This window comes from Gamsiella multidivaricata, assembly GCF_025024155.1.
Source record: "Gamsiella multidivaricata strain RSA 2152 chromosome Unknown BC939scaffold_57, whole genome shotgun sequence".
NCBI classification, from domain to species: Eukaryota; Fungi; Mortierellomycota; class Mortierellomycetes; order Mortierellales; family Mortierellaceae; genus Gamsiella; species Gamsiella multidivaricata.
In genome coordinates, this window is record NW_026251765.1 from 238,924 (window position 1) to 251,257 (window position 12,334).

General features: G+C 50.2%; 5 protein-coding genes across 5 annotated transcripts; 2 read left to right on the forward strand and 3 right to left on the reverse strand.

The window, feature by feature from the left end:
• Nucleotides 1–230: 230 nt before the first annotated feature.
• Nucleotides 231–3,510, forward strand: BC939DRAFT_459392 (uncharacterized protein). Its single transcript, XM_051556732.1, has 2 exons — nt 231–1,257; nt 1,463–3,510. The coding sequence occupies exons 1-2, from the start codon at nt 489–491 to the stop codon at nt 3,493–3,495; spliced, it is 2,802 nt and encodes a 933-aa protein (XP_051409685.1). The 5' UTR covers nt 231–488; the 3' UTR covers nt 3,496–3,510.
• A 507-nt stretch (nt 3,511–4,017) lies between these two features.
• BC939DRAFT_505494 (uncharacterized protein) lies at nt 4,018–5,430 on the reverse strand (the record flags this gene model as incomplete). The annotated part of the gene is made up of 5 exons (XM_051560665.1): nt 4,018–4,255; nt 4,407–4,472; nt 4,582–4,696; nt 4,815–4,999; nt 5,159–5,430. 5 exons carry the CDS (start codon nt 5,428–5,430, stop codon nt 4,018–4,020), a joined length of 876 nt encoding a protein of 291 aa, XP_051409686.1.
• A 642-nt stretch (nt 5,431–6,072) lies between these two features.
• Nucleotides 6,073–8,091, forward strand: BC939DRAFT_459398 (regulator of chromosome condensation 1/beta-lactamase-inhibitor protein II). The gene has a single exon (XM_051556733.1). It carries the CDS (start codon nt 6,178–6,180, stop codon nt 7,780–7,782), a length of 1,605 nt encoding a protein of 534 aa, XP_051409687.1. The 5' UTR covers nt 6,073–6,177; the 3' UTR covers nt 7,783–8,091.
• Nucleotides 8,092–8,435: 344 nt separating this feature from the next.
• BC939DRAFT_520199 (uncharacterized protein) lies at nt 8,436–9,609 on the reverse strand (the record flags this gene model as incomplete). The annotated part of the gene is made up of 2 exons (XM_051561200.1): nt 8,436–9,120; nt 9,212–9,609. The coding sequence occupies 2 exons, from the start codon at nt 9,607–9,609 to the stop codon at nt 8,436–8,438; spliced, it is 1,083 nt and encodes a 360-aa protein (XP_051409688.1).
• A 776-nt stretch (nt 9,610–10,385) lies between these two features.
• BC939DRAFT_531044 (uncharacterized protein) lies at nt 10,386–12,120 on the reverse strand. Its single transcript, XM_051561596.1, has 4 exons — nt 11,554–12,120; nt 11,392–11,465; nt 10,927–11,290; nt 10,386–10,807 (listed from the first exon to the last, which is right to left on the reverse strand). The coding sequence occupies exons 1-4, from the start codon at nt 11,681–11,683 to the stop codon at nt 10,617–10,619; spliced, it is 759 nt and encodes a 252-aa protein (XP_051409689.1). The 5' UTR covers nt 11,684–12,120; the 3' UTR covers nt 10,386–10,616.
• Between the last annotated feature and the right edge of the window lie 214 nt (nt 12,121–12,334).

The window sequence follows — 12,334 nt, forward strand, 5'->3', positions numbered from 1 at the left end:
AGTAAGACAGGGTCATGGGCATCCTGGGATATATAATCGTCATGCTCAGAAGTATGCGCATGCTCACTCTACTGCGTGTGCTCGTTCAATACAACAATAAAATATGTTTATCATATGCCATGTGTATTCTGGTAGAGACCATCGAGCTGTATGTTAGACTATTGCGGCCTTACCCCATTCATTTTCCTTGTGAAAAAAAAAAAAAAAAAAAAAAAACCAACTTCCCTCCCCCCCCCTCTTCCCTACACTCTTTCTTTCCCCTCTTCCTTCCCCTTCTTCCTTCCTCCTCATTCAATCCAAACTCATTCCATCGCAACGTCTCCCTTTTCTTTCCTTCACTTCACTCTATATCGTACATTCCCCCCACTCTCCCTCTCTCTCACTGACACTCGCCGGCACCTCTTCTCCTGACGCTCTTCATATAAGGCCCCTCATATAACACTCGCCCATTTTCAATTGAACGACCCCACAACACCAGTCCCCAGACAATGGACCAAGGCCCCATAGCCGTCTCGACTGCTGCACCAATTGCCTCCACAACTTTCAACACGGAGGCGTCCCTGACCGCCCTGGCAGCGTCAGGCACAGAGACTGAAGAGGCAAATTCGGACCCAGGATATCACTCCTCTGAAACAACACCTATCACCGCAGCACTTCTTGCCCACAAGGCAAAGTTTACTGCCACCACCACCACCACTACTGCCACTACCACAAGCACAACCGCCTCGACCATGGCAGACATCGATGCTCCTGCCCCACTCGTCTCTCCCATCAGCTCCGTCTCCAACAGCACCGCTGGCAGCTCTCCCCAGCCCAACCACATCCCTTCCTCGGAGGAGGCAGACATGATGGCCTCGTTGGACGAGGTCCTGAAGCGCAAGGTTGCAAACGAGGTCTCCTCTGACTACTACAGCAGCAGTGCTGCAGGTGGCAGCGACAATGGCCAGGATGAGGATTCCGATGTCGCACTGCACTCAGGAACGCATCATCACCACCATCCTCACCAAGGGGAGCAAATCTCTGTGTTATCTTCGATATCGGATACACAAATCCCCCAACATCCCCATCCTCAACCACATGCACATGATGATGGTCACTTTGGATCGGCTTCCCAGGACGGCGAACACGAACACGAGCACGAACAACAAGAAGAAGAAGGCCCTTCCCCGGATCAGATGGGTCTTGATAACCTGGGCACTATGGACCTCCGTATGCTGCTACAGCATGCCTACGAAGTCATCCAAGAAAAGGATCGGGGTAAGTTGGTTCTAAAAACAACCCAGGGGGGGGGGGGGGGAGAGGGAGTAAGGAAAAATTGGTCCTATCATTCTCCTCTTCATCCCTCCTCCCCCTGGCCCTAGTTCTTGTTCCTTCTCTCTCACTTGCTTTCTTTACTTACGCCCTTTCCCATCTGTCCTCGCTTTCTTTCTTCATTCTTTTCATTTCTCGCCTATATATCTAGACCTCGGAATGGCAGCAGTGATGGGCCAAGATCTTATCGACTCCAACACCAACTTGCAAGCCAAGTACCAACACATCCTGACTCAGCTTCGACACCAACGAATGCATCGTCCTCGACAGCTTACGCCCCCGCGCAAAATCATCCTCTCGCCCGCACCCGAGATGTCTGGCTCGATTGCGATCATCGACCCGGACGATAACGATGGGAACAACAGTGGGGACGAGAACTGGGTCGACGACTTTGAGCCCTCCCGATCGTCCTCGTCATCGCTGCACCCCATCTCACCCCCGACTTCCTCGAACTCGCATCACCATGCGACCTCGTTCCGTCGTAGCCCCACCAGTCACAATTCGAATATGATGCGGTCAAGGTCACGCCAGGATATCGAGAAGCTGGCCTCGCTCGAGGAGTTGAATGCGCAGCTGCAGGGCAAGGTCGATGCTGTCACCAAAGAGCTGAAGCATGGACGACGGCAAGCGTTCAAGCGCCTTCGCAGGGCCGAGAAGGAGCTGAAGATGTGCAAGGACGAGCTCGACCGGACGACCTTCAAGGTTGTTGACCTGGAGGAACAGAACGGACGGCTCATCGAGGCCAGTCGTATGATCCGGATGCGCCGTATCATGCTCAAGAATCAGCTGCCTGCACCAGGATCGATCCCTGGGTCGACCATGGCCAACATGGCGCTCGAGATGATAGGAGACGATGTCATGGACGAGATCACGATCCAGGAAATGTTGGCGGAGGATAACAGGATCTTTGAGGAGCTGCGTGATCGACTACAGTCGCTCGAGCGCAAGAACACGGCACTGATGCAGCAGAAAGCCGAGGCGGACAGGAGGACTCAGCAACTGGCACAGGACCTTTCGGACATGCAACAGGAGCAGGAGGAACTGATGGCCAACCTCTGTGGGCTTTCGGATCTGCAGTCGGCGTATGATGAGCAGTCCGCACATGTCAGGGAGCTGGAGAACTCGATTGAAGAACTGCAGAACACGATCAGCACCATGTCCTCGAGATTCTCTCAGATGAATTCGCCCCTTCTTTCACCCGCAGACCCCTCGTCACCGGTGCAGAGTGTGTGGAGGAGAGAGGACGCGGACTTTAAGGCGCTCAAGACGATCCTGCACGGAGCGAGCCCTCAACCGATGGCGTTAAAGTCCCCGGGATTGAAGGGCCAGCGTCGCCCACGCAGGACACTGCTGGCAGAGCTGGAGAGCGAGTGGTTCAGAGACGTGTCGTTCTTTGGACCGCCCCGTGTGCCTGAACAGCAGCAGCAGCAGCAGCAGCAACCTATTCATCTGGGTGGTCCCAAGTCACCGAAAGCGCTCAAGAACCATCGCCATGACTCTGAGTCGGATGCGTTCTCGGATGATGCTGGAGGACGGGTCAATGGTTGGCGCGAACGGATCCAGGACATGGGCGAGGAGTCTATGTGTGAGTCATCGAGCTGTATCCGCAAGAGACGAAACCGATTCAAATACGCAGGAAGCGACACGGACGGCGGTCTTGGAGAGCCTTTGGGAGACAGCACCGCCGAGCATGGCGATGATAGTGATGTGGAGCGATACCAGCTGCGTCCGCGCAAGCGACTTGGCCATCATCACCAGCTCACTATCGCTGGCGGCATTGTCAGCTCTGGATGCGAGGACGAGAGCGCGGACGAGGACATGTCCGATTGCTCCGATCCTCATCATCTGCACTACCGCCGACCGTCGACGCCTGGATGCTGTTGCCACATGTATGATGATTACAGTGGGTACTCGAGTTATCTTGAGGACGAGGAGGAATCTGTGGTGGGCTGGGCGCATTTCGAGGACCATGATGCGTCGTCGTTTGGTTATGACAAGAAGCGTGATGGATACTATGTGGGCCGGCGGTCACGTCGTGGTTTCCTTGGTATCTTTGGCATGGTCCAGAGTGTGTTCTTGGTGTTCAGACTGTTGTGGCGTTGGTGCCGATTCCTGTGCATTCTTTCGACCGCGTTGGGTATTGCCATTTACCGTGGACCGGATGCACTGTTGACGGATCATTAAAAAAAGCAAACGGGCGCTTTTTTTTTTTTTTTTTTTTTTTTTGCATTTCGACTCGGACACACACACACACACACTGCTAGTATCCATATCCACCTTTTTCTTCTCTTTTTCTTTTTCTTTTTCTTTTTTTTCTATACCTGCGCGATTTTCTTGTTTATATCTTTTCTTTCTTTCTTTCTTTTGTAACATTAAGTTACCCGATACCACCCACGACTTTAATGACCCTTTATGATGACCTCTTTTTACTATCAACGAGCTTTGAACCAAGGAAAAATAAATAATAATTGCATTGGATAAAAAAAAAAAAATAGCAAAGAAGACATCATGATTGTCGTTTTTATTAATTAAATGGGCTGAGTTATGTTGTAAATGTATGAAATGTTCATTGGCTCGATACGAAGGGGCAAGGAGATCAGGCCTGCTCCATGTCCAATCGCATCCTTGTTTTTTTTTTTTTTTTTTTTTGTTGTTTTGCTTTGTTTTTGTTTTTGTTTTTGTTTTAGTTATTTTTTTTCATCGTATTCAAGCCTTCTTGGTCGAGCGTTTCTTGGTCGTGCTGGATGAAGACTTCTTGGTGCTGGTAGCGGTAGTGGTGGCGGAGGAAGAGGAGCCATCGGCGGAGGCGACAGTCTTCTTCAAGGTACCATCGGGGTTCAGGTGAGCGTATTTGGAAGGGTCGCTCGAGTAGTTGGAACCGCCGGAGAAGAGCGAGAAGACGACACCGGACATGGAACCAGCAATGATGTAGACCATCCATCTCCTATAATTTTTTTCGTATTAGCAAAACAATGAGGGAGAAGCCAAAAAAAAAAAAAAAAAAAAAAAAAAAAATTGGTTAAGAGATGATATGGTAAACAGAAGGTCAGAAGGTGTAAAGAGTGAGCGAGCGAGAGGTGAAAGCAAGGACTTACGGCATCCAGGAAGTGTACTGTCCGACCCACTCCATGGCATCAGCGTACTTTTCGAACCAACCAGCCCTAATGGTCGACAAGAAATTAAATTAGTTTGTTTTTTCCATTTGGCAAGGGAAGCTGGACACATTCCCACCCTATTCATCAGCAAACGTAGCAGTAGAAAGCGACTTACATCTTTGAGTAGGGGCTCATGGGGCCGTCCATGATGGGATAGAACTGATACTGCTCTTCCTCAATAAAGTTGATCAAGTACTGAGTATCGTTTCTGACATAGGGGATCTGGCGGACTAGATCAAGTAATGACAAGAAAAGACAAAAAGATTGTGAGTTACAGTGCGGATAGAGAAGAAGCAGGATAGTTCCACGGAAGTAAAGCGAAAAAGAAAAAAGAAAAAATGTGCTTACAGTCTCCATCCTTGGCATAGACGACATAGGGAAGACGGGCTGGGCAGAAGAAACGAGCAGCGAGACGAGGGTTTTCCTCGACCCAGACAGTGGCGAATTTGGTCTGGGTCTCGTTCTTCATGGTGATGGCGGCATCGAGGTAGGTCGGGAAGTAGTCAGCACAGGGGGCAGAAATGGACGAGCAGCTGAGAACAATCAACGCGAAGGAAGGAGTATTATCAGTCAGTCATCCTCTGTTTCCAACGGGGAAAATATCTTTCATTCTCCTGCGAGTTCCATTTCGGATCCATCAAGGCGACATTGTTCCCGACTCAAGAAAAACAAAAAAAGAAGGAAGGACTTACAAAGTGACGATGTACTCGCCTTCAAAGATGGTGTCCTTATAGTTGGCGTCTGTGATATTCATGATCACACCGGTGGGATCGGCCACAAAGAGTGGTGGGGCTCCGCCGCCGGTGAGGAGGTTCTTGATGAGGTCGACGTATCCGCCGAGGCCAGTCCTTTCTGGGGGGCCTGAGTTTTGTTGTTCGTCCTCGCGTCCGTACTGTGCAGCTGCTGGGGCGGTCAGCAAAGCAAGGGCGCCGACGAGTGCCGCTGTGGTCTTGAAGAACTTCATTGCGATTGTTGCTGCTCCTGGATGAGATGAGGATGAAGAAGAAGATGAGTGAAGGAGGGGGGTGATGAGGAAGAGGAGAAGGAAGGAAAGAAGAAGAAGAACAAGAGGAGCGTAAAGGAGGGTGTGAATAGGCGAGACAGATAAGGTTCCAGGCCGACGCCCATTGGTCCAGCATGTTCCTCAGACTTCGTGGGATGTTCCCAGGGAAGGAAGCAGACCACTTGCACCGCACCAGCACCAACGCAAGCGATCAGACGCACGCCTTCATAACTCCAGAGTGCTCTCGCTCGCTTTCTACCCCGAGATGGTTTGTTTGGTCTGTATTGCACAAAGCCCGCCCATAGGCTTTGCTGAGGACGTGTGGATGTGTGTGTGGGAAATCCAAGTGCTCTCATCTCATCAAGTCGAAGTTCTCATGTGTCTGTGGACTGGTTGGCTGTCCAATAGGAACACAGCCGTTGGTATGCGCTTCTTGTGCTCACTCCCCAGCAGAAAGGTGTCAAGAGTGAAAGTGAATGTGCGTGTATGAATGAATGTATGCGTATCTGTTAGGAGGAAGAAGCCCAAGGAACACTAGGGAAACATGCATCGGGCATCCCACAAAGGATATCAAGAATATGAATGTCCTGTGCAGCCAATAACATGAACCCAACCGCATAGTTCGACACGAACAAAAAACACCCCCCGCTCGTCCCCATCGCTCCTCGCCCCTTCAAGTCAACTGTCGAAAAGATCCAGTCGATTTCAATGAGGCTCTACGCATTCGGATCCAACGGAAACGGTCAGCTCGGGATCGGATCCGACAAGGACAATGCCATCCCTCAGCCCACCCACTTCTCTTCCATCCCTCATCACAACGATCTTCATCACGATGCACCCCCGTTCCTCGACTTTGCGGCCGGTGGCAATCACACGGCTCTGATCACACGCGACGAACACCAGACCCTATACATGACTGGATCCAACAAGGATAATGAGACTCTTCTGCAGCAGCCCGTTCAGATCTTTACGAAAGTACATCCTAGAGAATTCAAGCGAGAGCAGAGCCTGGAGGATGGCAACAAGGGTATCCAAAAGCGACAGCACCGGTGGCGATCTGTCGCCTGTGGATGGGCCTTTACCATCGCCGTCACTGAACCAGAGCCAACCCTTGATTTGGAGGACACCACAAATACAACACCACGGCATGGACGCGTTGTCCCTACAAGCCGGCTCTACGCCTGGGGATCTGGATCCTTTGGCGAACTCGGTCTCGGATCCACTTGTACCAAAACTGGTCCCACCGCTCTAGAAATCAAAGCTGGATCCTGGGCACGGCGCTTAGACGAAGACGATCAAATAGGTACTCATATGCTCGACATCCTCAAGGTCAGGGCTGGACTACGACATGTTCTGCTCTTGACCAAGGAGAAAATATTCAAGGAAGGAGAAGAAGAGCCGCACAGGACGAGGACGGTGTTAATGGGATGGGGGAGTAATCGACAAGGTCAACTTGGGGTTCTGGAGCGAACGAGTGACAGGACTGTGCCGTTGACAGAGAAGGACCTACGAGGAAAGTTTATGGAACCGACACGCATCTTGATATCCAATATCAGTACTAGCAGCAGCACCAACAAGGGCGATGTAGATACCATGGAAGTACAACACGAAATTGTGGATATGGCATGTGGACAGAGCCATTCATTGGTTTTGTTTTCGGATGGATCCGTGTATTCCTCAGGATTGAACAAATATGGGCAACTTGGTCCCTCTTCTTCCATGATCGAGACGGTCGATCATCCAAAGCAAACGAAGCAGCAAGATTTCAGGATCGGGTTTGAAAAAGTCCAGGGGTTGCCCTTTGTGGACTCTATATCCTGTGGGTGGAATCATAATGCGGCCATGGACACAAGGACCCTACAGGGAACGGGCAGGACAAAGATCTATCTCTGGGGCAGGAATGATCATGGACAGCTTGGGGGTGGCGTACCAGTGATGACTGTGGATCCGGATCTAAACGGCGGAAGCCCAGTCGAGCTTGGCATCTTGCAGGTCCGGATACCAACTGCAACAACTGCAACAGCAGGGCGCTATACAGAGCAAGATGAACTTGAGGAAATTGTCTCGTACAGCTGTGGATCGGAACATACGCTGGCGATGACTCGATCGGGCGATTGCTATGCATGGGGATGGAACGAGCATGGCAATTGTGGAAGCGGTGCCGGTGATAGCAACGAGGATTTGAAGGACGTTCCGACGCCTCGAAAGGTCCAATTTCTGGAGACGACTTCGGTTAATGTTTCGACGGCGACTTTGGCACAGGGGCAAAGATGGGTCGCAGGAGGATATGGCTCCTCGTGGGTTTGGACATAGGCGGATGCCTGGATTCAGCAAGCTATCCATGATCCGAAAGTCTGTGTGGGGGTCACTGTGTAGATTCATTGAGCGTGCATTAGCATCATGTATGCTAACTGCCTGCTTTGCTATCAGCTACAGTATAATAGCCATACCTACAATTTGTATGCTAGAATGTTTGCCAGCCTCTAGGAGAGCAAACTGCATGCTGCCATCGGTTTGTTTTTTGTGTTTGCTGTGATGCTAGGAGCTATGCACTATTCTCTCTGCGCGGCAGTCTTCCAGGAGAGTAGTGCCTCCAGGAAACGATCATGGTTTTTAAAAAAACAATACACGATTATCTATTATATTACTTCTAGATATAGCATTGTTGCCACTGTGAATGGGGTCCATTGACATGACAGCCAGCTGCGAAATGCTACAGCCTGCTCTGAGATCGCCTCACACAGCAGCAGCTTTTAAAAACACCAGAGATCTAAGAAGATATATGGCACACCACACCCAATCAGGATCCGGACCACCCGCATAGTTTCACAAGCACACATTTCAATAAAATGTATCAAAATGAAAGCACTTTATTGTTTATTGAACTGAGAGAGAGAGAGTAAAGCTAACGATTGTAAACGAGGAAAATGTACAAAAGGGAGTGGATAAGGGGGGGGGGTAATCGGTTACGCTGACGTTGCCGAGTTGTTTGCTTCGGCGTCAGCCTTGGCCTTGGCGGCTGCTTCTTGCTTCGCAATGATGATCTTTGCTGTGGCCTCCCAAGCCTGAGCCTGGGTACCACTCTCAGGATCGTAGAATGGGACCTCTCCCGAGACCGTGACCCTGACACCTCTACGATGGTAGGGATTGAAATCTGGCACACCTGTGTGGAAGGTCGAGCGGTTGTCCCAGATCGCAACACTGTTCTTCTCCCAATTGAAGCGAACCTGGTACTGGAGCTTCTTTGCGACCAAGTCGCCCAGGTAATCGAGGATCCATTTGGACTCTGAGGCTGAGACACCGTTGATCTCGCGCGTGAAGACCGGATTGGTGAAGACGGACTTCCAGCCGGTAACAGGGTTGGTGCGGATGACGGGATGGACCGAGTCGTTGAGCTTGCCAAAGGTCTTGCGGCCGTGGGCTTGGATGATAAGCTTGAAGATGTCAGAGGAATGCGTGGCAGTGAGACCCTCGAGAAGGGTCTTGATCGGAGCGGAAAGGTCGTCATAGAGCTCGTAGCCGTTCGACCAGATGGTGTTGCCGCCGGATTCAGGAATCTCTTCAAACTTGAGGATGGAGAACGAGGCTGGTGCGGGCTCGAAGGAGACGTCTGAGTGCCACGAGTCGTTGGTGTTGAAGCGCGACCCGGGGCTATTATATCATGAAGACAGGATGTTAGGCGCGTGTTTTCTGAGAGCTATGAGAGAAGAAGAAGAAAACGCCAGGCTGATGGCTTATTTACCGCAAACGTGAATCCAGGACGATGACCTCAGGATCTTGCTGGTTATGTGGGACAATGGGATGGATGTGAAGGGGGCCCCACCGTCTGCCCAACCTGACGTGCTCCTTGTAGTCGAGGTCATCCTGTTCACGGAAAAAGACGACCCCGCGTTCTGCAATCAGCGCCGCAAGCTCCTCGCTTTGCTGTTCAGTCAGCTGCGACAGCTTGATGCCATGCAACTCGGTTCCGATCTTGGGTGAGTAGTCGATGCGCTTGGTCACGCTCGCGAAGAGAGCCTTCTTCTCTGGATCGGCGCCCTTGCCGGCGACACGGGTAGCGTGGGTGTTGCGCTCGGCCAAGGTGACATCGTTGTCGTCAGCAGAGATGACAATGTTGTTCTCGATAATCGTTGGGGCCATGTTAGGAGTGTGTTTGCCTGCAGTTATGTGGATGAAGCGATAGGTAGTGATTTGTCACTGTTGTAGTGCGAGAGTGTGCTTGCGAGGGGAATTGCTGGTTGTAGTTATTTCTGTTAAGACTTGGTGGGTGAGCGAAGGAGAAATGTGCCGGTCCTTCCCCGGTTCCTTTTATACATTCCTCAGAGAGTAGAGAAGCGGGACATGTAGAGGGTGAGTGCATACACTGGTGTTGAAGTACGATAGATGGATCAATGCCCTACAAACAGCAAACACCTGGTAGCAAATGAACAAAAGTACAGCAGAAATCACGACATATCGTGCCGCGATAACAGAAAGCGACAAATCACCTCTCTTTCGCTTGCTGGCCTTTAGCTTCTTCAACCGAGCGGACGTCGTACGAGAGCAGAGAAGAAGCGCCATTCAGCAGATGATATCTGGAGGATAGACAGCACCGCGCGGATATATTGCACCATAGTCTCATCCGGGGATATCAAAATGGCTCTTGTAACCTTTTTTTTTTTCAGACAAACCCTGTTTCCTTCTACGATGGTGATTGTGCAATTTTTCGGGCTGACACGAAAAAATGAAAAATCGCGTCATGACCAATAGTCTAGTTCCGGTTGATCCTACGCCCGTCACTCATGGCGATCTTCAGGAATCGATTTATATCGTGATTGCTGTGCAGTCGCAGGGGACGTGTCTTTGCAGATAATTAAGATAATTAGCAGACATACAGATCTTAACGGAAATCCTATGAGGCATATGCTTTTGCCTTATCTCCTTTAGTGAGGCATACCGTTTTCTAGGAATATAGAGTTGAGAAATAGAGGCTGGTTTTATCTCTACTTCTCCATCTCGCTTGCTTTTCAAATCAAACTGTCAAGACCCATATGGTTATGTGGTTTTTTTTTTGTTTCTATTAAAAATAAGCTCTACATAGTAATGTTGAATGGATGCACATCTTTAGCCTTTTAGTAGGGGGAAGACGCGGAGGTAGGCTGGCGAGCTTATTTGGTCTTGGTGGTCTTGGGCTTAGTAGTCTTGGGCTTAGTAGTCTTGGGCTTAGTAGTCTTGGGCTTAGTGGTAGACTTTCCGGACCCCTTGACATGGACCGTGATGGCCTCGCGCTTGCCAAAGGCTGCGTGCTCGTCATTGTCTGTGGGGTTGGGGAACTCGGGGATGAGCAAGCTACCGGCGCCTATAACATCAGAGAAAGAGTGAATAGACAGGTTGATAGACTGTTAATTGGGTGATATTCTCGAAGAGGAATCGACGGATATGGTCAGAGGTGTCCTTTTTTCTTTTTTAGTTCCTTACCATAGTTTGCAATCAAGGGCTTAAGACCGGAGATGGATCCACCGTCAGCACCCTTGATCTCGAGATCTGCACAGTTGGAGTACAACTCGCGGTTGCCGATGGCGTTGTTCCAGAGCCACATAAAAGTGACCTTGCCCGAGGGGGCGTTCTTGGGAATCGTGACAGGAACAGAGTAGGCCTGGCCCGATGTAACGCCCTTGAGACAATCACGGATCAAGGTCTTGAGAACGACCCAGGTCTTGCCGTTGTCGTACGACAAAGCCCACTGACAGTGTCCACCGCCATGGGAGGCGCCGACAGAGTAGGCGGTATGGATAGTGTCACCAGCCTTGTAGACGGTGCGCTTGGTATATGGGACAGTGTGCTAGAGAATACGAAGAAACATGAAAGCGACAAGTTGCCGGTCAGATTTAGAGCTGTAAATAAAATGCAGTATGGTGTACATCCAAATGGGAAGAATGGTACCTTGCAGATAGGCTGGTCAATGGAATCGTGGGTTCCAATGGGCGAGTTGATGTTGTAGTCAATGGATTGACCGGCTATATAGGAGAGCCAATGCTAAAGTAAGTAAAACGAGAGCACTTCATATTGTTGAAGCTCCACTTTTAGAAAATATTCAGGACATACGTGGTGGAGCAGGACAGCCAGCAGCAGGTTGATAGCGTCCGCAGGGAGTGGAGAGACCAACGTGGGCCTGGGCGGTCATGGCGGACAAGCAAACCATGGCGGCTGCAACGATGGAGGATTTGAACATCATTTTCAGGGGAATAGAAGTTGGTATGGAGAGATATTTGGATATGACTGGAATTGGCGGGAAAAAGTTCGTTCGGAGGGGGCGGTCGAGGTGTGTGTGGGAGTAGAGGAAGTGGAGTGAATGCAGAACTGAGGGAGGTAAGACAAATCAAAAATCAGGGGAGGCTCAGGGCAGTATTTATATTGGCATGGAGGCAAGTTGTTGAAAGGAGAGAGGACCCTTTCTCGGGGATATAATGACTGGAAGGGTTGTAGTGGATTGTGGTCGGAAGAATCAAGCATGCCAGTGGTCCATGGGTGAATACTTAGGCTCATATGGTCCAGATGGACAAATTTTGCTAGAAATGAGAAGTGGAAGACTTAATGGACCGAGAGCACTTATTTTGATTACGAGCACAACATAAAAAAGGAAAGAAAAGGCGATGCGCATAAAAAAAATAGGCGATGCACTACAGGTTCGCATGCTTAGTTCTACGGGTATTTAGCTGACGAGTTTTTTAGCTCCTCGGAGGGGAACGAATGAGTTCGTCAGGCATAGGATAACATAAGCTGTTTGAGAATGGGTCTAAGGGTAGACCCACCATATAGTCTACCTCCATTTGGATGATGCACTTGGAACAGATGGTCCAACCATTCCGATACTAATGGAAACAAA